The sequence below is a fragment of the Corvus cornix genome, chromosome 4 (assembly GCF_000738735.6).
Source record: "Corvus cornix cornix isolate S_Up_H32 chromosome 4, ASM73873v5, whole genome shotgun sequence".
Lineage (NCBI taxonomy): Eukaryota > Metazoa > Chordata > Aves > Passeriformes > Corvidae > Corvus > Corvus cornix.
Window position 1 is genome coordinate 48,941,121 of NC_046334.1, and position 26,866 is coordinate 48,967,986.

The window sequence follows — 26,866 nt, forward strand, 5'->3', positions numbered from 1 at the left end:
TTCCCAAAAAAACACTTATTTTCCGTCAGGTTAAAAGTCGGGGGATATATAGAAGTTGCAATTTATGTTTTCCTGCTCTTGCACAGGAGTTCAAGGAAATCTGGAGCATACAAGAATTTTGAGAGATTTTCAAAATGGGGGTGGAGAGTTTTATTTTTTTTTAAATCCGTGCATGTGAAGTGTATGGGCAGTAACAGTCATCAGTCATATCAAAATTCTGAGGCTAGGGTAATTCTCATTCCTCATACTGTTTTTAATGTGGTTTTAAGAAGTCTGCAGTCATCAGTTCTGCAAAAGTCAATAAGAAAAGAATTCAGAAAGTGATATAGTTTTGTTTCTTTGGATCCACAAATAAAGTCAGAAATATTCATATCATGTCCTGGAATTATTTCTTTAAACATAGATTTCAAATAGGAATATAGTGCTGTGAAAATATCTGTATGACCATTTTTGAGAGGTTTGGGGTTTTTTTAAGAAAAGCTCAGTCTTTATACAGAATACCAGTTTGAGTTCTTTTTTCCTGGGTAGGATTCAGTGCACTATTGTAAGTTTGGATCAAGCAGAGGAGGGAGCAGTAAACCCCATATTCCTGAGGGAGTGGCTGTGCAGAGTTGGTGATTTTGTTAGGGGTATCAGTTATGATCCCATCACAGGTCAGTAAAGGCTATATACTCACACTGTGTATCTCCTTTCTCAGAGATCTGCAGTGTTTGTTTTTGTGTATACATTTTGTCTATGCAGTGGGAATGTTTGATCTCATCCTAAAGGATGTTTCTTTTCATATGACTGACCTAAGTAGCAAACAAGTGTACCAAATGATTCTGTTGGGTTATTTTTCCATAATTAATTTTTTTTCACACATCCAAATACAGAACCCAAACTGGATAGACGAAGCAAATTATAATACTCATAATCATCCTCAATTTTCTTCTAATTGGATTTCACACATGTTTTAGATAATGAAATTGTGGTGCTGTGACTTTTTTCTTTTTTTCTTTTTTTGGTCCTTAATAGCACAGTTGAAATAGGAGATTTCGGGATTTCAGAATTGAAAGTATAAGCTTATAGGTGAAAGCTTTCTGGCAGTATTTGTATCCCTCTGTGCACCAGACATAGGGAAAGTTTTGTCATACATATTTGACTAGTTGCTTTCAGCTTCTGATGGAAGTACATTTCTTCTGAATTTCGGAGGCTGTTTGAAGTTCAACACAAACAAACTCACTGACGATCAGTGCTGCCAACTTGTCCAACACACTAGAATTTAAACTTTAGCTGTTAGAGTTGGAGCTTGGTCTTTATGACTCCTTTTTTCAGCCTCATGTTCTTCAGATTCCAGGTAAAGCAGAACTTGTGATATACATTCACAAGTGAGTTAAAAAATGTAATAACTATTTCTTTGGAAAACAGAAAACTTGTCTGAGTGAATTTCAAAGGAAGGAGATAAACAATTTTCATTTATCAATTAGTCCTTGGTGTGGAATTATAAACTTTCTCCTATTGCTCCTCTGTAAACTAAAATGGAGCATGTCCTACAAATCTGATATTTTCAGAGACTGCTCTATAAAATGTGTAAAGATAAGAAGAGTAAAGATCAGAGGGAATAATGAAAATGACATAACAGACTTCAACATGTTACTTGTATGCAGAACATAGGTCTTAGATTACCAACATTTGACTCTGGCTTTACAGGGTTTGGTGCAGATGAGTAATTTAGTAATGAAGTGAATAAAACTTCTGGTTGTTTTTTAAGTTTAGACTAACATAAGCTTGAACAATTGCAGGCTTTCAGTCCAGCATCTGTGTCTTCTAAATCTGTCTTAGTGTGGAAAGTTTCAGTCATCCTGTCTGTTATTAGAGGGTCATCAGTCTCTACTGAAGAGGACTACTACACTTTCCACAAACTTTTCTGTGTAACCAAAATGTCATCAATAAAGATGCTAACAACTTGGTAATAGCCAGACTTAGAGAGTTCTAAGAAGCAAGGATAAGATTTCTAATGCAAAAGATGAGTTTTCCAAATCAAGTGAGTGGCCATTATTAATGGAAGCTGGTAATTCTTAGTGTTCTATTATTCTTTCATTACTGGGGTGTATCCTTAAATCTTCTACTGGCAATTTACTTTTTCTTGTCTTCTCCTAAAAGTTTAGCCAAACTAATAATTTCTGTATGTTAAGATTCCCATATTAAGAATTCTCTCTCTGTCTTTCTCTCCTTAAGTTTGTGGTTCTGACTGTGTGTTTGAAGGCTGGGTTAGAGACCTCATATTGGACTTTGGTAAGCAAATGTCTTTACCATATTCTCAAATGTTCTGTGCAATACGATTGATGAATAATTGTATTGTTTTCTTCTTATTTATTATATTGCATCCTTTAACAGTTTGTCAGCCCACACAGTAGCAAACTGTGGTTACTGTGTGTGGAAGGACAGAATATCCACATATAAAAAAATAATGCTCAATATTGAAAACTAGGACAAATTTAATACTTAAACTATAAAAATCAAATTACTCTGGACTTACTGTAACTGAATTTAAACTGGCTTAAAATGCAGTAATAGTGCTGCTGACAGTATCATTTTCCTTTAAGAAATAGCTAAGTGAAGTAGTAGAGTTAAAGTAATACAAGGCATTGGAAATTTAATCCAATATATCAAAATAGCATTGTAAGTACTAAGTAGCAAAGATGTTATTTTATGTTATAATGCATCTGTAATAATTGTTCTTTTGTTCGTTTGTTTTAACAGTTCAGCCATATAGCTATCTGGGGAAGCATTGCACTTTGGGTAGTGTTTTTTGGAATCTACTCTTCTTTGTGGCCAGTCATTCCTATGGCACCTGATATGTCAGGAGAGGTAAAAATATATTTTAACTAACACCCAAATGTGTGAAAAAAATATTGTTTCAGTCTGTAGCACAGACCTAATCTTTACTGGATCCTTCTGCTTGCTAGAGGTGCATATGTCATTCTGTCTTTTATACCTTCAGTATGGTAGCCATGCTTATTTAAAATACAGTCAATTTTTACCCTTGTGAAAATGGAGGTCAGCTAACGGGCTGTGAGTATGTGCTCTAATGAGAAAGTATAGACAGGTAAGCTGCTCTGCAGTTCTTAGGTAAGCTTTAATTTTCTAAAGAAAAGTCTTACCAAATGCAGTACTCAGAATTATAGAGCTTATTTTCCTGGAGCTTTTTTTTATAATGAAGTAACCAGTAGTAGCCTGGTTAAGGCTGTTTTTCATCTTGAATTCTACTAATCTGCCAAGTACTTAAAACTGTGAAATGCCTCAAAAAAATTTGAGGTGCCATAACATTACATGAACTGCTTGTCATGCACACTTCGTTTTCTATTAATGCACTGCTTGAAATGCATTATTGTAGTGTATCTTTAACCTTTTGACAGTAATTAGTGGTTTCTCATTCATTTGTAATCCCACTTGTGTAAACCTGCTCTGAATATTCCAAATTGGATTGAATCCATAAAAGATGCTTATTTGCTGCCTTATCTGATTTAACTGGAACTGCAGTCCCACATTGTCGATACTATTCAGTTCCAGAAACATCTGAAGTATTAATTTCACAGACACTAATGTCTGCTTCTGGGCATGACCAGTACCTCCTGAGCTGAGAAGCGTGGTGTGCATTCTCAGTGGGAATCAGAAACTGAAAATACCTGCTTGTGTCAGAAAGATACTCTTCTAATGGTTCTCAAAGAGTATCAACTAAATCAAGCCTTACACCAGTGAAAGAGAGAGTCCCTTTAACTCCACCACTATTGTGATATAATTCAGCAATTTAAAAATTTATGCAGGATGTGGGAAATGTAGGTGCATCTCTCTCCCTCACTTGAAAGTAATTAAGACCCATAAATCCAGCCTCCTATATAAACAGTTACAGGAAAAAATTGTATGTAGGCATTTCTGTAACTACTACATTATAATGGACAACACGAGGCATTACCTTAAGTACTTGGACACCTAAGGGAAAGAATTTTAAATTACACAATTTATAGCTGGTTTTCCTCTCTATTATAATGTCTTATCTATGTATATATGTAGGTTTTGTTCATTACCACATTGCCTCCACTACTCAAAACTAATTCTGTACAGTATTGTAAATTAAAGTAATTGAAGCTCTCATACTTCAGCATTTTTCTTCATATACACTGTATTTTATTGAAGAAACAGAATGTTTTTGGAATTTGGTGTTTTTAGAGATTTTATGGTTTTTAAGACAGCTGAACTTTCATGGTGATAAGCATAGTTGGAACAAAATGATGCGTTATACCTGTTATGACATAAGGGTGGCTACTTCACTATTGAAATAACCATGTTTTAGTTAGTACATTTTCAGACTCTGAAGCTGCTGTGAAAACACATTTTTGAGGGAATGTAATTCCCGTGGTCTTGTAGAAATGGTTCTTTGTTAAAGAGATGTAGCTGTCTACAAAAATAATTCTCTTGGGGTTTGAATTCAACATTGTGCCAAAGTAGTCTGATTTATGAACCTAAAATCATTTATTTGTTGTGGTAGAACTTTATCTGCACTTAAAATGGGTAGTCTTATTTTGTTCGTGTGTTTGCTTATTCATGTACTGTGTATATCGTAGTTTTGGTGTATGTGCATGAACTTGTTTGAAGGGAGAAGTTGTTGACTGAGGTTGGTTTTGTTTCCTTACTAAGAATATATTTCAATGTCTATGATGTCAGAATAAAGTCTTCTAAATGTATCATAGACCATTAAAGCTTATGTTCAAAGCTCTGGTCTACCATTTTGCACTGCACTCTGTGTGGCTAAAAGTCCTGTGGATGCGTACTGCAGCTCAGACTGGAAGCAAGGTTTTTGACTGCTTTCCTGGAAGCCACCGTACTGACTGAGTGGTCTCTGGCAGGGAGGAATTCACTGAGTTTCTTTGTAGCAAATCAGGCCTTCCATAAGTACTCAAACTAAAAGATTCACAGATTTAACTGTGCAAAAGATTGTGGTATGACAGAAACAAATCCGTATAAGCAACTCTGCTTGCATGTGCAAATACTGGTTGTTTAATTTCTTCAAATTCATCCAACTACATTTGGCAAAAGTTAAATGAATGTGTCAAAAGCTGACATCTACTTCTTAGCTTTTTGTCCATTTTAGCTGGTCAGATCTGTTAAATTATGCTGAAGGGGATATTATGCATTTTTTGTCCCAAATGTGTTCATTAAAAATGCCCCCTTTTTAATAAACTTCAGATTTATAGGTTATATATCTGTAGTCCTTAGAAAGCTTAAAGGTATTCTCTTTCTTCTTCTTAGAGCTCGTAACAACAATTCTGTCTCAGTAGGTTTATAGTCTTTCCAGTCAGTATTCTTGACATGACATTCCAGCAATTAAGTCCCAGCTAGATGATGTCTTCTAGAAACATCTTTTTCTTGTCTTCTTTGAAATAGAAAAGAACTTAATGAAAAATTCTAATAAGGATTCAGTCTTTCTTCATAATAATGTCATGAAAATAATAAGATTCTTCCTGCTTATTACTGGTTCTGTTCCAAGAAAATAAAATTCTAGTGCTCTCGAAGGGGAGAGAAAAAGCATATGGAGGTGATGGAAAACTCATTCATTGGATGCAGGGGAAGGTTTTCATCTAAATATTTTGAAACTCATTTTTTTGTATTCATTCCTATAAAATATTCAACTCTGATAAATGTGTTTCAATGGAGAACACTGCAAGGTAATGTCTTGAGATAAAATAGAGTTGTAACAGAAGAAAAGTCTGTTCATGCTGCTAAAACACTCTTATGTTTGAGCACTAAAGCTAGTGGCCCAAAGTTAAAGCAGTAGAGTTGTTGGTCTGTGTTCATCTTTTACTATCAAAGCATCACCCAATCACTTATTCAACAAAGAAACAAATATGTCACATATTTTTGCAAGTTCTCCTGACTTGTTACACTATGTTTTCCGTCTTTTTGTGTATCATTCCAATTGTACAGAAGATAATTAAAGTTGGCTTTTACATGTAGGTTGCTGTATGTTGGTATCACAGAAGGAAAGATTGCAGAATGCCATGCTCAAAAAGAAAATAAAGTGAAATGAAAAATTATGACAGTTATAGCATTTTTTTCTCTGTTGTCTAGGTCACTAGACCCCTTTCCTTGGCATGTTCCTAATAGTATAGTCAGGTACATTTTTCTGTCTCTCTCTTTTGCTCTGAGTTTTCCCAGAACAAAAACACACAGGGGCCCCCTTGATCCAAAATGTCCAGTTCATCCAGAATGCTGAGACAATTTGTTTTCTGGTTTTTCAAGGCTAGTAGACCCGCCCTAGCCCAACTTATCCACCCATACAGTAGTTTTTCTCCCAGTGTGGGAACTGCATGGCTCTCCATGGTACAGTAATCCTAAATCCTGTAGGTAGTGGTAACTTGTTGCCAAATAGGTAGTGCACCAGAAGAGTTGAAATTTTACTTTGGACTCACGTAAGTAAGGTATCTGGCACAAGTGTTCTCCTGATATGAATGACTGGTAGTTCTGTAGCTGATTATCTGTTAGAGATTGATACTAGGCATCTGGGTTATAGTAGCTGAAACATGTTTCCATATTAAAGTTCTGAAACCAGTTACATCTTGTCAACCTTAAAACAGTTTCTATTCCAGTTGTGGGGGTTTTTTTCTTAAAGAAATAAAGTTCCAAGTGAAAAAAAACCTTCATTTGTTTTCCATGATTGATGATGTTCAGATGAAAACTGTCAGTTCACCATGGTCTTTTGGCAGACACAGGCTAGAGGGAAAAATGGATGAAAACTACAAGAGAAGCAATGGGCTTTATGAAGCTGAAGAAAATGGAAAAATAGGCCATAAAACTGAAGAAGGGTATGTGATAAAAAGGGGTGATAACCTAAGTAATTAATTATGTAGTATAGTATCTGTAGCTAGTTCAGGTACTGTAGCAAACCAACTTCATGAGTCTTTTAGCAGAAACAAGACATATATATTTTAGCATTAATTAAGCTGAACTTACTGTTTACTTTCCTATTATTTTGCTTGTACTTTAAAATCATTCATTTAAAAATTACTTTCCTTGAGTTTATTCTAAGAATTAGGGACTATATTCTTCTAGTCTTAGATACAGACCCTAAAAGACTAGAAATTCAACTTCTACCTACTTAAAACAAAGTACTAAAGTACCTTTTCTGCAAGGAGGATTTTGGTAGTAGTAGCAAAACACTATTTCTGTGGGAAGGAATGGGGATGCACCACTTAAGAGAAAGAAATACTGAAAACGTTTCAGAAGCTTTCACTGATTTTATAACAACTTTGCAGCCTCTGTAACACAGTCTTTATTATATTACAATTTGCATTACATCTGCAGAAATGTTTATTCATGCATTTGTTGTCTGTCAGTACTGTCTACTATGGAATCATGTGAACAAGGAACTTTACAGGTTATTTTCTTAATATTTTACCAGTAAAGACTGTGCTTTTAAATACAGATGCACACAAAAGAAAGGAAGAAAAAAAACCAACATAAAATTCTTTGTAGGCATTTTGTGGTTACGTTTAACACCATATGTTTTGACCCATTACATTAAACAAGTTGCATTTAATTTCAAAAAAAGGTGTCACTACAGACTAGAAGAAAATTTTTATTGTGAACTTGAAAAAATCAACTGCCGGAGTCTGTCCTTCTACTACATTGATACAAATTAAGTTGATACTTCTATGCATAACATTAACAAATAGATAATTTAAATATACTTTCAAAATATTTTAAATAACTTAATGGTGTTTTCTGTTTAAGCCAGATGAACTTGGCGTAAGTTTTTAAAAGTAAATGCCAAGTCTGTTCATATTTGATAAGGTTATTTGCTTTGTAGGTGTATTTTCTTTTTTCTTTGAAATTCTTCAATACACAGAGAACTGTTCTGTGATACTGAACAAAATGCATTTTTAATCTGTGATTCAGGGAATTACCAGAAGTTTCCTGTTGTCCATATTTTGTCATATTGTGTATTATGACTGCACAAATAAATGAAGCTGTGATTAAATTGTTCTATGTTTTTATATCTATGTAGTCCTTTTGCAATAATTGCATTAACTAATGAAATTTCTGTAACTTATATCACCTACTAAGAGCAGTCTCCACTCGTGTCAGTAGGCTGTAAAGCTGCTAGAACCTTCCATTAATGCTTCCACCCTTGCAGTTAATAGGTCTACTTTTCCTTTAAGTCCTCTTAAAAAAAAACAGACTGATTTTTAAATTATAAAAATAGATAAATTTCTAAACTGTTACAGTTATCTCTCTCCTGAAAAAATCTGGTTGTGGTCTGAGTTGAAAACCTGTAATTGAGGAGGGGTGAAAAACAAATCAATCTGTTGTATATTTCACACTAGTAAAGCTCCTTGTTATTGTTATGTGCTCTGAATTGTTAGGCCTCTTTTTTTACACTGGTATGATTAATAAGATAGCTTAGAATAATAATACTTTACTCGAATAAGAAGTATGACATTGACACTAAAGCAACAGTATCCACAAAACTTTTTAATTTATTGTGGTACTGTAGACAATGCACTGTAAAGTTCTCCAAAGCACCATCTGTTTCTGCTCTGTCTGACCCAGGGGATTTATAAAACTACTGACGGAAATTGGAGTTAAGGTACAAGCATGTATTTTACAGAATTTTAGATCATTTGATTGAGGTTTGCAGAAGCCTTGTGAAAAACAGTAGTATTTCTTGTGGGATGATTTAGCTGCACTGTGTGGAAAAGATGTATTAGAATATACTCTATTGACAGTGTTCGTTTCTTAAATATTGCTTCTCTCTGCATTATGCCAAGTATCCTACTTATATGGAATCATGCTTATTAAAATATTAGACATGCCTTTACTGCATTGGGGTTTTTTACATAAAAACCCCAAATAACTTTTTTTAAAATGTAGTTTTCCAGATACTTCAGTCTCTAATGAACAGGTCCTCTCTAGTAAGATGTTTGTCTAAAGTTTGATCCTAAAGTGGGAATTTGTTTTAGTCTAATGTAGAGCAAAGCCTACAAAGCAAAGTTTTTAGGATAGAATGCAATCATAGAACAGTTGAACGGGTCTCTGGAGGTCATCTGGTCTAATGCTTTTGACCCTACACCAAGTTGCCCCGGACCATGTCCAGACAGCTTTTGAATGTTACCAAGGATGGAGACTCTGCAACATTTCTGAACAACCTGTGTCCCTGTTCAGTCACCCTCACAGTAAGAAAGGTTTTCTTGATGTTCAGATTCGAGTTTTAGTTTGTGCTCCGTGCCTCTTGTGCTTTGACAGGGCTTTGCTGGAAATAGCTTAACGCTGTCTTTGCACCCTCCACTCAGGAATCTGTCTCCATCAATAAGATGCCCCTAAGCCTCCTCTTAGGCTATAGTCCCAACTATCTCAGGTTTCTCTCTTGTATGAGAGATGCTTCAGGACACTGGACTAATTTCAGTACGCCTGTTTTTCTTGTACTGGGGAGCCCAAAACTGGAGACTTCCCTAGGTGTGGCCCCAGTGCTGAGTAGAGGGGACCTGCCTTCCCCTCTGCTGCCAATACTTTATCTAATGGAGCCAAAGATACTGTTCCCTTTCTTTGTCACAAGGGTCCATTGCTGGCTCATTTTCAACTTGGTGTCCATTGGGATCAAGTCCTTTTCTGCCAAGCTGATTTCCAGATGGATGGTCCCTAGCATACACTGGTACCTGGGGAATGTCCTTCCCATGTGCAGGACTTTGCATTTCTCCTTGTTCAACTGCATGAGGTTCCTGTCAGCCCATTTCTTCGGCCTTTTGAGGCTTCTCTGGATGGCAACACAATCCTCTAGTGCATCTGCCACTCTTCGCCCTGTTTTGTGTCATTAGCAGACATCCTGAGGGTACACTTTGCCTCTCATCCAGACCTTTAATGAAGATGTTAAATGGAACTGGACCCAGTATTGACCCCTGGGGTACACTTTCAGTTGCTGGCCTCCAGCCAGACTGCCACTGATCACCAACTGCCAGTCAGTCCGTTTTCAGTGTATCTCACAGTCTGTTCATCCAGCCCATACATCAACAGCTTCTCTATGAGGATCTTACAGCTTTTGCACCCTGCTGTGTTGTCCCTCCAGCTGTAAAAAGTGCTATTAATTGATACTTGTCTCCTGCATTTTTAAAAAACAGCTGAGTGTTAGTTTAATAGCTTTTGCAGAATACAGCACAATAAATTTAAACGGTTGTATATTTAAGAAAAATTGCTATGGGACTTCTCCTCAATGTTAGCAAGGACAGTCATAAATAATGCCCCTAAAATTTGGGAAGTAATTATTTCTCTAAATTCTTCAAAACAAGAGAATTACTGTGCCATGCTTTGAAGGGAACCTGGCAGATAACGGAGTTGGCAGTCTCTATTTCTAAAAATTGCTTTGAGCTCTGTATGGTAAGCAGATACCAAAGTCTATCAATTCCCACTTCATTGTCACAAAATTTGTGGGTTACAGTCATTCTTCAATGGCTAATATCTAGGGTAGTTGTGCTGTAATTTATTTCTCTCTCTTTTTTTCTCTCTCTTTTTTTCTCTCTCTTTTCTTTTTTTTTTTTTACTTTTGCACTGCTTTTTTACCAGTCTGGATTAAAATATTATCCAGATTCTGTGTCTTCATTTCATGGGGAATAACTGGTGTACTAAATTTTCAGCAAGGGTTTATTCCTTGATTATAGAGCATGTTTGAAGTACAGCTTTCAAGAACTTTGAAATAGTTCAACAATAAAAATTAGGCTTTTCCTTCATGATCCAAAATATTTCTACAAACCATTCTCAGCAGAAGGTCCCTACAGGCATTATCCTACAGTTTCAGCACATTTTCATCTCCCTTCCAAGTTTTCCCAGCTTGTCTTTTCAGACCTGTGAGTCTTGGCAAAACAATAATCAGTGATCTGTATGTGTCTTCCTTTCTACACCTATGCAAACCTCTTGTTTAGAGAAATAAAATGTTTCAGTGTGTGGAGAATATTATTACTTCAAAAAAATTCAGTGATTTATTGATGATTTTTTTTTTAAGTGAATCAGTATTCATCCCTTAAAACATACCCATTTTTGGTCATCTGTCCTCCCCTGAGAGCCTAAAATTATGTTACCATTCCAATACTAACATATTTTAACTATTTAATTATTTAAAGTTTGCTTTTTGTCTTTCACTTCAGGAATCAAAAGTATTTGTCTAAGGGGTTTTTCTTTTTCTGTTTAATTCCTGATAAGTAGTTTCCATTTTGACTCCTCAAACTGTCACAGTTTAATTGTACTCAAGGCTGGTGGTAGACATTTATTTGTGAGCCAGAATCTGCTATTCCCAGATACACTTTAAAGATCCTTCTCCATATTCAGTAGTTACATTCTCATTCTCTCGAGCAAGAACAGCAGAGCTGATCTTTGAACTGCCCAATTTACCTTTTTTGCTTCCAGTGGTCTGTCTTGGTTAATGTACCTAATAACCAGTGATCCTAATAGAGAGGAACTTAATTCTTTGGAATTCTGAGGAACACAGTTCTTAATTAAAAGTAGCTAAAAGATGTTTTTTAAACTCTACATAGCAAAGAAAGACTAGAGGCAGTACAAGAACTTACTTGTAGGAACTTCATTGCACTGGAAGTTAATGCAGATCTGTTTTAATACTACAACAGTAAGTACTTTGGCACATATGAAGGCAAACACATGCACATAACTACTACTAATGAAGTTTTTTCTGTATGTTGAGAGGAGAAACTTTTGCTAATTTGATGCTGTTGAGGTATTTTATATCTTTGTAGTTTAGAGGAAGAAGATATGTACCTAGATGATACCTGAAATAGATAAACTGAAAAGGGTAAGCTTTTCTACAGCAAGAATTTTACCACTGTTTTCATCTTTTCTCTTCTTATTTTTAAAAGGCTTTTTAAAATCTGAGCTAGCTGTTTTGGCAGATCATTTCATAATGAGGAAAAAGCAAATATTCTCTGTTCATTCTGACATGTAATTTCCTAACACTACATCTTCAGCAGTGCATTAAAAATATTTTGCAGCCAGGATTTCTTATCTGCCACTAAGTCATGAAAAGGAGTATTTCTCAGATTTTTTTTCTTTTTTGAAAAATGAGAACCTATATAAAAATCTAAACTTAAAAAACAATGTTAATTTATTTTAGAAAGTTGTAATATGTTGGGCATGAGCTACACATAGAACAAATTATTTATCTTCCCTGCAGAATCTGTAAGTCCTACAATAAACTGGGCTTCCCAGCTCTCATTTTGGATTACTTCTGAATTCCCCTGGGAGCCACTTTTGTGGCAGATTCCATTTGGTTTCACAAGGCCTAAAGGGGGAAGACTTGGCATAGACCACAAATCTCTCACATTAGGAACAATTTGTAAACCACAAACAGAGGCAGCCAGAGTCCGTCCCCAGAACAGGCTGCTCCTGTTAGTGCCATTGTCTGAAAAGGATTGGTTTGCCATTTCCCAGATGACCTGCCTATGTGTAGAGAGATGTGAAAAGTTAGAGACAAAAATGTTTTCTACAGAGTGAGGGGGGAGCTTTCTTGTACAGAAAGGAAGGAAATACCTCTGTGGGATTTTATTTTTTCCCCTCTTCGTCCAAAAAATACAAAGAGGGCCTCTGTCTTTAACGCGAATGTCGGCTTTAAATCTTTTAGGTTTGGATTAACTCTGTAAAAAGAAAAAAAATCTGACAGGCTTTCAAATATGACGCAGAAAAACTTTTTTTTTTACCTCAATTCATGTTGTTCATTTGTAAAGCCAAAGGCTGGATGGAGTGAATAGTAGGCGCCAGTTGTTCCTTCATTCATAGTTAGCATTACAATGGTCAGAATTAACATCCTAAGACCTACATTATCACTTTTGCTGTTTCACCAGCAAACATTTAATACCGGGAGGCTAACACAAGGACAGCTCTTTGCTATGTCCTTATAAATTAAAAAACGTTGTTAATAATAGGAACTAACAATTGTAATTAGTTCAAGTTGTATTTTTGTGCTTTTTTCTTGTTTTTATGGGAACCGTCTATCTAATTGCTACTTAATTATAAAATGTCTTGCAAAATGCATTTGTGATAGACATTTCCTATTAGCTCCTGTTCTAGAAAATGAGTATTGCATCAAGTATGTCAAAAGTCAGGTTTTGCTTATAAAGTGACTGCTAATACATTTTCTTCACTTATACATTTCCTTCACTTCCTGATACAAAATTTTCTCTTTTTTTTCTCTTTTAAAAATGTGAATTGTTTCATTTTGAACTTGCCACTGCTCAGTGTTTACACCTTTGCTGACAGCTGTTGGCAGAAATAGTTAGTAGAATATCAGGGCAATATCTATGTCCTTTTAACATAGCCATGGAAAGTTTACCATATTTTTAGTTAAAATACATTCTAATGCTTTCCAACGAATCAATGTCATTGGGGATTTGGATACAAAAACAAGGTAAATAGAACTTCTTGCTTATATGAGAATTAGGGTTCTTTTCTGAAAATAATTCACTTCTATTTTTATATATTGACATTGAGTATAATTCTAAAATGTTCATGTACGCATGTTGAGAAATTAGACTTCAGCTACTGCAAGCTACCTACTGCAAGCTTGCTCTGCTAATTAAAACTAGTAAAATTTCAGCTTATTTGTTTTACATACTGTGACTTAACCTTTGAAAGAAATTGGTCTCCAAGTAATGAAACAAAGGATTTGAAAGGATATTGTTGTGGAGTCATGTTACTTTCAACCTCTCTACAATCTAATTATATTATAAAAATATTTCTAATACTGACTGCAATCAAGCTTCTAGTAACATGCTTCAGTAAGTATTTATCATACTCCTTGCATCCACAATATTATTGATGTAGATATTTGAACATGAATTACAAGGGTAAAGACTTTTTTCCTTTGATGTCCATATATTGTGATGTTTATTTTGGCCATTCAGTACATTTTAGTTTTTAGTATTTCTACAGACCAAGTTATGAACAGAAGAAATTCCTATGTATTACATATAGCAGTGTATAGAAAAAAAAAATACACAGATAAAAACAATTACAGGGTTTTCAAATATTTCGCCATGCATTAATGTGTTAGATCTTCATTTAACAATATGTTGCATACTTTCATAATTACATAAATAGCTGTTTCCTTAACTCTCATTTTTAAGCCGTCTGTTTAACAGGAGTCTGTGGCAGTGTGGGAACTGTGGTACAGTGAGTTCTGTGGGAGCTAACTTTGATCCAAGTTATATTGCAGAATGATTGTAACAGTGTCCAGTATCCATATGAAGGGTCAGAAACCATTACATCCTATTAGAGTCGATTGCAGACTGGAAAACTCTGCTCATAATGTTGGGGAAAACTGTGTTTACAAAGTTGGGAAAGGGTGAATTTTTGATAAATCTGATTTTAGTGGGAATGCCTGTAATCAACATAGTGGTATAGAGCAGCACTGCGGACGGGTGATTCCCCCCTGCAAAGAGCTAAGCAGGGTATCTTTCTACCAGCCTCTCGACATGAAATAGTGCTTACTATTTACTGGATTTATATTGCAACTCAGGCAATTTTAGAAAGGAGTTCGAGTTCTATTTCACCTTAGTCAGACTAGAATGGTTCATTTTAATTTGCTTTTGATAGCCTCAACTAACTACGTGAAATTTGTAAAATCTTTTCTAGTTCTTGTCCTGACACCGCATTTTGTGCATTTTCTCTTCAGGCAGCTATGATGTTCAGCTCCGGAGTGTTTTGGATGGGACTCCTGTGTATTCCTATGACAGCTTTACTTCTTGATATAGTATACAAAGTGTGAGTACGAAAATGCCAGTGTTTACAGAACGAAGTACTGACTTCTAAGTGTGTATTCTAATTGCTAATATAATAAAAAAAAATTAAGATCAATTCTGGTGATTATATAAAATTTTTTTTTTGCCATCTTTGTTTTTGAAAAACCTTATTACGAAATTTAGTAGTATTTTAAATGTTTCAATAATTGTAGTGTTTTATTAATAAATATTTTTGTTTCTAATTTGCAAGAACAGCTGATAAAATTCATTCTTTAGCTTTGTTTTTTGATATTTCTCCATGTAATGCTTAGTTTTAAGTCTGGGGAAATGGATTTATAAATTGAATATTTATGTAAGTGTTAAAACTGTCTGTTGTTCTGCTTTCAAGAAGAGTAAATCTGGCAGTATTTTGTATGTACTTACAGAGTAAAGAGAGCTACTTACAAGACACTAGTAGATGAAGTTCAGGAGTTGGAAGCAAAGTCTGAGGATCCTGGGGCAGTTGTGCATGGAAAGAGGTACAGTAAAAATCTGTAGAACATTGTCTAAAAAAAAAAGCTAAATATTTTAAGCTTTATACATGTATCAAAGACAAAAGGTTGTTTTTCAAAAGCTGTACAAATGAAAGGCATCTGTGAAGGACCTTCAGGTCTACTGAGCCTGTGGGTTTTTTCGTATGCTGACATACAGGTTTTTACCAAAAGCTTTAGCTGATGTGTTTCTTTGTAGATGACTGGTTTCTGGTTCTTATGTATAGAACAAACCTGAGGTACAATTTTAATTGTGTCACTTTGGCCTGTGTTAACAGTTAATTCACAAACAAAATAAGAAGGAAATAGGTTGGAACAAAATGAGTTCAAACCTGCATCATTTTCTATTATAGCCATAAACAGGGCCTAAGTACAAAAACCAAAAACTAAATTCTGTAAAAGCTGCACAGTAGCATAGGGACAAACAGAAAAAATCTGTCTAGGATTTTCTGAAATTGAATATAACAAGCTGGCTTTGTATTTGATGCCAGTCCAGAACAAACTAATTTGATTAACCTATATGAGGTAAGAAAAGTTTTTAACTTAAGACTCCACAAGAATTCCCTTGTTACATCCTCCTTCACGCACCAGGCAGATAATTTGAAAAGGGAGAAGGTAAAACTGGACGTTTTCTACATGTAAAGGTGTGCGCTTACTAAAGTATTTCAGACATTTTAACCCCAGCTGGACTCATAGCAAGCACTCACTGAATGTATGAGATGACAAAATCCCCCTTTGCCCCCCTTCCAATTCATTAGTGCCATTTGGCTGAACTAGAGCTTTCTTTTCTTGTCTTCATTTTCATGAGTTTTGTGAAGTCTGAAAAAAAAGCCAAAACTGCTGATACTTGATTTTCCAGTTCTTTCTTTGCTTTGGATGGCTGTTCTTTTAGTATCTTCATGGCAAAAAGCTTAGCCAAGAAGGCTTTTTTCCTACCAAGCTATGCACAGAAAGAGACCAGAAAAAACACAGCCACTTCTTTTACTATAGGTTCAATTTTCAGAAAGTACTTTATAAGATGCTTTAGTTCCCTTTCCCTTCAATCTTATTGTATCCCTCCTCCAGTTCAGTGGGAATCAGCTTACTAGGATTTACCAGGATGAGATCAAATGATACCAAGGTGATAACCACCATTTTTAATGGACAAGTATCCAGCTAGTGTAAGAGCTTTCACAAGAATGTTTTGTCTGTAGTTGGATTCATCTCCCCTGGTAACAAGGAACAGGGGAGGTGCCAAGAGGCCTGGAAGCTTATCCCAGCCCATGGAACACCTAGTCTGGTGTGGTGGGCTACAAAAGAGGAGATACCTGCATACAATCTCCTATCAGGCTCTATACGCTGCCTTTGTAGCAGCAGCTTCACACTGGAAGTACTGCAGAACCCCCTAGCTGGTGGCAATTCCTACTTTTAGAGCTTGCTTTTCCTTCATCACTGCAAGACCTAGCTAGTGCTTGCAAGAGTAAGTTCTCTTGCTTTTAAAGGTGATGTGAATTGATTGTTACAGATGCTTTTCTCCAGTGACAGTGGTCATTCAAACAGATTGAGGGCAAGATCTTCCTCCAAATTAACCAACTCATCTGTCAGTGTGCTGAGCTTTGAGCCAGAAGCAGTTATACTCTGTGCCCTTTTGCAAAGAGAAAAAGCTGTAGAATAGTGAGTTGCAGAAAAGAAAGCAGACATTAGTACTGGATGGTGCTAAAAGGGGAACATCTTGTGGATAAGAAGTAGTAAGGTAACCTGTCTTTTTCGTATTTCATACTTGCATTCCTTGTCTTGTATACCAGACTTGTCTTGTATTCCCAATTCAGCTACTTTAACTTCAGTTGTCTAGGCAGGATGCTTTTCTCTCATTCTACACACAGCATGTCTTCCAAATCCCTTTTTACATAGGTAAAATGATATTGCTGTTTTCACCATCGGTTTTGTAATTAGCTTTTTATCCCACAGTTAAGTAGTCATGAGGGCTCCATGAAAGCTTTTTAGTTACCTGCCAGAATGTCTTTCTTAGATCTATTCCTTCTCCACAAAGTTACTTTTAGACCAGTATTTCTGAAGGATACAAGCATCCACCTTATATGCAAGTCTGTGGATGTTACACAACTCAGTATCTCTAAAGATTTTATTCCATCCATTATTTTTTAATGCATTTAAATTCAGGTAATACAGCCAAAATTTTACCTTTTATGGAGAAAGTATTCATTGTTAAAGAAATGGTCTGATGAACTGGCTTACTTGCATCTACAAAAATTTGATTCGACTTTTGTAAGCATTTTTGAGTCTCCTAAATTTCAGAAGCCTGGATTAACTAGTTACCAGTGTAGAGTAAGTAGTTAAATGGGCAAGGAATGTCCTCTACATCTTTTTAAAATATGTACATAAGACTTTCTTATTCTAGTGTGTATACCTCTGGGAGAACCTTTTTCTGTTGTGACAGAAAAAGGGATTTGTTCTCGTGAAATGCCAAAATAACCTAAGAAGATACAAATCACTGCTTGATTAAAAGGTAACTGGGAAATAGTGAGAAAGATAACTCAGAAACTTTTCCACTCTGTCCACTCTCATCTTAGAAATACTGCAACACAAAAGTCTCAGCTTCCACAGATAACAGGTCAGGATTCTTCTGTTGAATAGGTGTTGTAATCAATCAGTATCTGAATATTTACCAAGAAGAGGGCTTACAAGAAAGCCATGAGATTGTATAAGGGCTTGTCATAACAGGACTGAAAGAGGGTGGGTTTAGTTTAGATATTAAGAGGAAATTCTTTACTGTGAGTGTGATGAGGCACTGGAACAGGTTGCTCACAGAAGTTGTGGATGTGGAAGTGTTCAAGGACGGATGGGACTCTGAGCAACATGATTTAGTGGAAGTGGGGCTGGAACTAGGATGATCTTTAAAGTCCCTTTCAGCCCCAGCCAATTCTGTGATTTTATGAAGTATGATATTGCTAATTTTTATTGCTGTTTTTTTCAGCTAGAATATATTTGTTGCACATTTTTTAGAACTGTGTTGACATCATATTGAGTGCATTTAATTACAACTAATATTGTAAGGCTTTGCCCTTTTGGTTTTTTCCTGTCAAAGATTCTTAGGATGGGAATTTTCTATTTAAATTATAAATTTGCACTTTCAGCTGTTTTCTGAAAATTAGCATAAAAACTGGCATTGACATTGAAATAATTTTAAATATTGTTCCTAAAAGACTTTTATTGTACTTTAGAATGTGCTTTAAAAGTAGGACATGATAATACAGTCTTAAAATATACCATCCCTTTTATTTTTACCATGATGATTTGAAAAGGTTTTTAAACTGTTTCCATTGAAGGCTCAGGAAGAGCATTGCTATTGTATCTTGCTGTTTCAGTATGTGTAAGGATGTTTAATGAGCTTTTTCACTGAAACTGTACAAAAATACTTTATTTGGCTCTTCTGTAAGCAACACATTAGAATTTGTTTTGTCCCGTATATTTTTCAGTTAAGTAAGAATATATCTTGAGTAAGAACGTGCAAATTTTGCACCACCACTTTTCCAACAGAAAGTGAACTTTCATGTTGGAATACTACTGACTTGAGGGTACCTTGATAGCGTAAATAATAGAGCAGCTTCGGTGTATTAACAAATTTGTGCCACAAAGAGTACAATTTCTATCATTAGAGACATAAAATTGGAATGCCACTAAGCCATTTCTACTTAAAATTGAAGTGACTAAGGTAAAAGGATACTTTTTTTTATATAAGCTATTATTCAGAAAGGGGTTTTTGGATAACTTATATAAAATGCTTAAGCAGAAACAACAGTATTAATACTTACTGCAAAAATATTATTACTGTGGTGAATCTTACATGGACTAACAATAACATGAATAACAGCCCAAACTTGTGGAAACATCTTTAGAGATATATACTTCAAATGCTGCTTCATAAAATCATTGTTTTTAATTCAGTTCACTGAGAAATTATTTTTAGACCTGATAAGTGGTTGGTCAGGAATCCATAAAGTAGTAATTTTTTTTCTGTAACTGTGTTTAATTGCCTGTAAAGGTATACATTTCATGCTCAAAAATAGTTAATATTCTGCTTGTCCATATAGGTACATATAATGAGCACAGCCACTTAGTTACTGTGATCTAACATTGGTTAATTATGAAACCGTGTTTTCTTGGCTTACATGTAGATATTTAAATATGCTTTCGAATAGGCTGATTTAGAATAAAGAGCCCACAGTATTTCAGTTACAGAAAAAGAGCAGAATATAATACCTGAATAGCTGAAAGCGCTTTTCTCAAGCGTATTTCCTATGTATTGTGTATTTTCTTTACCAGCAATCAGATCTGTGCAGTGGAGAAACTTCATTATACATCAGCTAAGATGTGTGCATACTTCATGTTCTTGTAAAACTTTGAGGCAGTATTTTCACTGCTTACCATTTAAGCAATCTGAACATTCCACTCTGGAACACAAGCAAAGAATGATGGTACTGAGAATGCTATAATAGGCATGCTAATGTTTTTAATGAAATATTTTTTTTAGAAAATAACACCTGTCAAACATTTCATAGAAATTTGATGATTTCCACTCACATTAATAAGGATTTCACAGATGTATTTGCAAAGGAGATACAGCTGATAACTGCATCTAAGTGTACCCATTGTCTTCCACCTCCTTGGCTTCCAATCTTCCATGAAGATACTGATTTATTTATTCATTCTCTGTATTCTTGTAGTTTAGATTTCAGTCCCTAATTTTTCATTAGTGTTGTCACTTAAACAGTTTACAGCTCCAAACTAAAAAAGAAAGCTCCTACACAACATAGAGGAGCAAGCAGGATGGAAAAAAATCCCAGAGAGTTAGCTTAGGAAAGCACTGAGAGTAAGATGTGTCTCAGTACTTCAGCCTCTCCATTCTTGATTCAGTCAGCAGATGCCAACTACCTTCCTGGAATTGGTACCTAATTTTTTTCTTAGAAGGAAGTCTCATTCCATCTTTTCATTCAAAACATGACCACAGAAGCAGTTTCCCCTGCCTATCACCTTAGCCTGTAGATTTTCCAGATAGCATTCCTCTGTGGGTGTGCAAATAGTAGGTTTATTTTCCTTTTCCAACTTAGAAAAGCCAAGCTTTCACCATATGCTTTAACCACCAGACTAGAGGGGAACAGAAAGGTGAGATAAACCATTAGTCTCTCCAGCTTAAACAGTGGTTCAGCTTCATATGTGAGAAGTATATAGTCACTGAAGAAAGAATGAACATTTCTAATTTAATGTCTTGAATGGTAATCTAGTAAGGAAAGCAGGCTAGCTCCCTTCCTTGCACCACTTGATCTGGTTGATAGCCTGGGAAGGTAAGTCTGTTGAGCTAATTGACAATAATATTAAAAAGTAATTTGAGTGATCATAACTTGGTAACATAAGGTGTGTGAAATGTGTTTTACTTACTACGTCATTGCACAAGAGACAACTTTGCTAATCTAGCAAAACAGTAGCAATATCAAATCACTATATACTTTGATTAAATGTAAGGTATGCCTTTTTTTAAACTGAACTAATTTTTAGACCAGTTTACATAGAGAGAGGGCTGGATTTTTCAGCATTTGAAATGTTTGAGTGATAGGTTGGTATTTCTTGAAACACAGGCTGTAATTCACAATGAATATCAAATCAAGACAGACACTGAGGAATTTGGTTGGTTGTTTTTTTTAATATAGTCGTTTGCACATATTTAGTATGTTATTAAAAATGATAAGATTTTGCAATTTTTCTGAGCTATGGCTCATCTACCTGGTATTTAGAAACATAAGTTCTGATTACAGAGAACTTTAGTGTAAGAAAGACAGACGGGAGACCCAATACCTTTGCTATTCCATTCACTACAGTTTGCAGCATTTGGCTGACGCTTGAGTCTCAATTTAAAAAATGTTAAATGCTTCTGTTTTCCACTTGGGCTGAAATGGGGTGTACCTTGAGTCACACTAAAGCACAATAAGCATACAACACAACAAACTCAGTAGTGCTGAGGAGGAAGGAGATGGGCCAACCTTAGCAGCAACAGTAGTCTGTTATTTGGGTATGATCTCCAGAAAAACACCTTCTGGAGTTTCCTGGGGAATACTCCTTCCTAGAACGCTTTTCATGGAAGTGATATGTTTCTGTACACACAGCTGATGACCATGAATGTGGCTTTACCTGCACCTCATTTCCCATCCCCTTGGGGTACTGTGTCAATAGAGGCTGGGAGCACTTTCTATGTAAGAAAAAAAAAAGACTAATTCAGTTCAGCCTGGCAATATTCAAGCTGTGCTACATCAAGGAAGACAGTGTCTTCTCTTTACATTGTGTGTTTCTAAAGGAGTCACACTGAAAGGTTCACAATATTATTCATTTGTGTTGTCAGCACACAGCAGTGTTTCAAACGGATATTTTGCCATTGTACTGTGACAAGTAAAACCATTACCAGGGGTCTGGACTTAATAATCTGTCCTCACACAAGCTTTTAATCATCATCTTGGTAATTCATCAGGCACAATTTAAAAAGAAAAAGGAGGGTGGACACTTCTCATTTAATAATAAATTCCCATTGAGTAAACTCAAAGATAAAGGGATAGGGTAATTAGTAAGTAAATATTTTTCACGTGTCTCCTTTCTCTCTAGCTTAACTGAAAGAGCCCAACTACTGAAGAATGTTTTTAAGAAGAACCATGTGAACTTGTATCGCTCTGACTCTTTGCAGCAAAACTTGCTTCGTAAGTGCTCACTGACAAAAATTAGTATCCATTAATAACATAGTAAAATTCTGCCTTTTGCTGCATTTATTTATAGTAAAGATGCAGTATCCTAAATCCATTAGACCATGTTCTTTGCCTGTGGTTAAGTTTCCCTTCATACCTGAGATGCTGCGCAGAGTTCTTCCTGCTGTTTTATAACTGCAGAATTCTGTAAGAAATGGCACAGGATTTAACTAACTGTTGAAAAGGGGTTTTTTCCCCTTTATTCACCTTCATTGTTTCTATTAAAGCTTTAAAAAAATAAAATTGATCAAAACTTAATTTGTTTCTCTTTTGCTTTATATCTGCAGATGGCTACGCCTTCTCTCAAGATGAAAATGGAATAGTTTCCCAGTCTGAAGTAATAAGAGCTTACGATACCACAAAGCAAAGGCCTGAGGAATGGTGAAGGAACACAGCTCGAGACTTGGGCCTTAGTTGTTACTTTTGTGAGACAGGCTACTAGATCTTTGCTGGGAGCTGTGGCCATGGTCCAGTTATCAGACATTGAAAGATATATGATGGTCTTGTTCCATAAAGTTTGGATTTGTGTATTCAGTAGACATAAGCACTGTGCAACTATACTGTAACACACCATCTCTAAATTTTTAACAAGTATTTGCTTAGCCTTTGTAAACAGATTGGAATTTACCTTGTATCTTGCCAGCTTGCTTATTTTACAATGAAATTGAATTAATACTGGTCATGTACTAGAAGGGCAGTGGTCAGATTGCTAAACATACTTTACATTGACAGATCAACTAGCATCTGTGAAGGTTTTTAAGTGTTAATATATTTAAATACAGTTGATAACAAGCCTTTGATTTCAACAAGTGCTGAAAAAAACAGTATCTTAATGGTGTTAATTCACCTTCTTTAAGAAAGAGTCAATATGCTCATAGATGTTTGTGTCAAACTAATCTAAAAGCATTTGCCAAAGAAGTTCCATAAATGTTTTCTGTTGTTAGAAACAGTTTGAAAGGAAACTATCTCCAGTCCTGATCTCAGAACTGCATGCTTGAGTCTCCACACTTGAGGAGAAAGTACAGTGAGTCTAATTTGAGTGGCCTTTTTGGCATTTGCTTTCAAAACTGCAAGTCTTTGCACCTTTGGCCTTATAAAAGCTTTCCCCTTATGTTCATTTAGTATTGCATATGTTGAATATGGCTGCCAACTTGTATAATGGAGTACACATAATGTTTTATTCAATTTTTAAGAATTGCTCTGCCTTACTTCCCGTTAGCAAACTTAATTATTTTTGTGATGCTTAGTTGTATCTGCTTATACTGTAGGTTCAAAAGAAAGTTTGTTTTAACTTATTTTTTAAAATTAATCGAATTTTCAACATTTTTATACTAAGATTATTTGAAATGCATACATTGAAATACAGAGCAAAGCATGCCCTTCGCTAGTCTGTGGTATGTACTGGTTTATTTGCACTAAAGTCACTTCCTATAAAGGTGTGAAATACATTGCAGCAGTCTCTTTACAACTTATTGGTCATGCAGAATACTTACATACTCTCACCTTTAATTAAAATGGAGAGGAAGTGACTGCAGAAAAAGATACACACCTGGTATGAGGGAAAAAAAAAAAAGAGGGTGGTATTAAATGAGAACATTGTGATACATTCTTTAAGTAGTTATACTTCATATTTCTCAGCTTGCCATCCAACAATCATCAGGTTTCAAATTAAGAAAAGCTACTTGAACTTCAAAATTTAGTTAATTCTTGCAACTTTTTAGTCCATGTTTAATTCTGGGTTTAAAAGCCACCATAATTACATTTAAAGTACAATTTTCTATAGTAGCAGTTGGTTTTATTGTTAATTAAATTTTTATGCATTACATAGGAATGATCTCTTTTTTTTCTTTCAATGGAGATCAACCAGATGGAAAAGCAGAACAACAATATCCCCAGTGATCTGTTAAATTAAGTATTTCCTCTTTGCTCTCAAATCATAGCAAGTCATCCAGTCCCATCTTTTCTCTGCCCTCCTTCATCATGTACTTACTAAAGGTGACTTGACCTCCTTGCCTTCCATCTAGCTAAACACTTTACAGTTAATCTCACTGTCCAAGTTTCTTATGCTCCACTCTAAGAGGAACTTGAAAATACACAGAGAAAGCCCAACAAAAGGCACTGTATGAAAGTACATCTTTAGGAAGGTGTACCAGTGGGAAGGCGGTCTGCATTTCATATGCACGTTACGCAGTGTCTTCCTCTCACTTGCCCAGAGTGATCTTTAAACAGAAGGCACAAGGACAAAGGGAACGTATCCCACTAGAAACAGTTCTGCCAGTCAGGCATGCAGACAAGGACTGCCCTCAGAAAAGCCATTTCAGGCATAGATAAATAGATGGATCAATATGGGAGGGCCAAATCACTTGACCTAAGGCAAGAAAAAATTTGGGGGCATGCCCCTTTCCTAAAATGGGGATCCCTATTTTCTGTCGTCCAAGGGAGAATGACCAACTTCAAAACATTTCTGAAATTAACCATTACACTGTTGCCCCTTTATAATCTTTCAGTGTACTTAACTCGTATAAAATTAATCTGTACATACTCTCTTTATGGGCAATTTTTTTTCTGTTCTAAATGTTTCCTTGCTAATTTTGCAAATAAGGATTAGAATACATTGTAAAATGTATACAGTGAGATATTTACATGATCTCTCATTCTTCCGATGAAATAAAATTCTGTCTCACCATTGTAACACAGTTCGAAGAAAACACGCAGTATATCCCAAATTTAACTACCTTAAAAAGGAAAAAAGTGACTGAAACAGCTAAGATTTAGACTAATTTAAATTTAGACTAATTTAAAGGTTTGTAAGATAATCTTATCACAGCATTTCATCCTTACACTGTTTCAGAATTCGAAGTAGTATTTTGCAAAGTGCATTTTTCTTACTACTTTTGATTAATTTTTCTCCTGTCTGTGTGCTTTTTCTGATAATTAGTGGTTGAAAGATACCACTTCTTAAAAATAGCAAAAAAAACAAATGTGGCAAAACCAGTGGATTTTGATTGCTTATACAATTTCACTTTAAAATATAAGATTATCTTAGCTATGTGTGCCCATTTTTAAGTCAGGCCAAGTATACAGTATGCACTTTATTTTCATGTTAAGTACACAGTAATATAATCTATTACCATCCTGTTAGTATGTCATATCTTTGTTAAAATAAGGGGATTCTGCTGATGTTTGTTTAAAGGAAAAAAAAAAAACAGTTTAGGCAGAAATGCTCATAACAATGCCTCTGTTCTTACTGTTTGAAAATTCAAAAGTGTATTAAATACAGGGTTCACATGGATTTTTCCATCTGTTTCATGTGCACTGCAAGTTAGTATTAAAAATTTCCATCTAAAAGTTGAACCTGTGCCACTAAAAATCGGGTATCTTATATAAATAATTTTTCTTGATTATTTTTAAATATATACATACATATATATATATAAATTATTCAAAAGAGTAACTGGAAACAAATTTTAACAAACCTATTGACACTTTGTATCTGGAATTTTTTCTTGCCATTTCCTAATTTTACACATATTTTTGCAAAGCAGTTTCAACAGATTTATACTTAGTCATCATTCTATTTGTATAAAATGATAAATAAAATATTTTGAAACACTAAGAGATAGCTGAAGATTCCTATATGTCCACATACATCCATAAAATTCACCTTGTTACAAAGAGGAGCATTAAGTGTCTTAAGACGTATATCATGACATTTGAACCCATCTTGAATGATGAGTAATTTGGAATATGTGTTAAATTTAAGGAGAAAAGTTTTTCCCTTTTTTTTTTTGTGTGTGTATTGTGTAAAAGCACTTGTAGTTCTGATGAATTTATCATTCTGTCTGCATGAGGCACTATTTCTAAGTGTTCTGAGGCGATGCATGGTGGTTGTTGATCTCTGTTTTTTAATGCCTTCGTTAAAAGTCTGCTCATAATATATCGAGAAGCTAGTGCTGTGTAAGCAAATGAGTTTGTCAGTTCAGCTTCCTTGGTCCTGGATGTTTTCACTGGTAACAGAACTCAACAAATAATGAGTTTCTCCTTCCCCCCCTCTGCCCTCGCTCCCCCAGTTTCCCCGCTGTTAACCAATAGATCTTTATTAAACAAAGGAATATTTTAGCATTCCAAACCTGGTTCCTGCTTATGCAAACCACTACTCATATAGGCTTCAACTGGACTGCTTGTGAGTATAAGGGCGACTCATCTGAGCAATGATGTGCGAAGTTGGGCACTTTTGAGGGTTGATACCAAAATAAAAGTATTTCCATGTAGAGTGTGATTTGTAATTGCAAAGCTGTGACCAGAACAAGTTTGGTTATTTTTTTAATCATATTTTATGGTGTTTCTTTAATGTAGCATAGAAGCCATAAGTATGTTAATATTGTTCTTCTACTTCAACATAATTTTTCATTACAATTTTCAGTGTTTGACATGTATGAACCGCTGCAGAAAGCGGTCAGTCTGAAACAGCAAAATTTGCATTCAAGATAAAGTGAGGTTTTACAGCTCCACTAAGCCATTACTGCTGAAACTGTTGTGGAAATTACGAAGCTGCATGAATGAAGATTTTTTGACTCGGTGTTTATGGTAGTTTCTCAGGTTTAGTTTTAACTGGATGTTAAATGCACTGTGTTTTTTAAATAGTTCTTTTAGTAATACATTCAGTTCTATGCAGTGTTAAATGTCATTTGGGATTTGGTGAATGTGCATGTTTTGAACAGCAAATTTTAAATGTTTTGTCTTTTAATTGTTAAAAAATTAATAAACTTTGCCATTAAATTAA

General features: G+C 35.2%; 1 protein-coding gene across 4 annotated transcripts in view; it reads left to right on the forward strand.

Moving 5' to 3' along the window:
• The window catches only part of ATP8A1 (ATPase phospholipid transporting 8A1), a 108,373-nt gene extending 81,507 nt beyond the window's left edge, over positions 1-26,866 (forward strand). For all 4 annotated transcript variants that reach the window (XM_039550881.1, XM_039550882.1, XM_039550880.1 and 1 more), the window contains 6 exons: positions 2,218-2,274; positions 2,743-2,850; positions 14,705-14,793; positions 15,197-15,289; positions 21,947-22,038; positions 22,371-26,866. In XM_039550881.1, the coding sequence (XP_039406815.1) occupies positions 2,218-2,274; positions 2,743-2,850; positions 14,705-14,793; positions 15,197-15,289; positions 21,947-22,038; positions 22,371-22,468 (537 nt within the window). In that variant the 3' untranslated portion in view covers positions 22,469-26,866. The remainder of the gene's footprint in view (positions 1-2,217; positions 2,275-2,742; positions 2,851-14,704; positions 14,794-15,196; positions 15,290-21,946; positions 22,039-22,370) is intronic.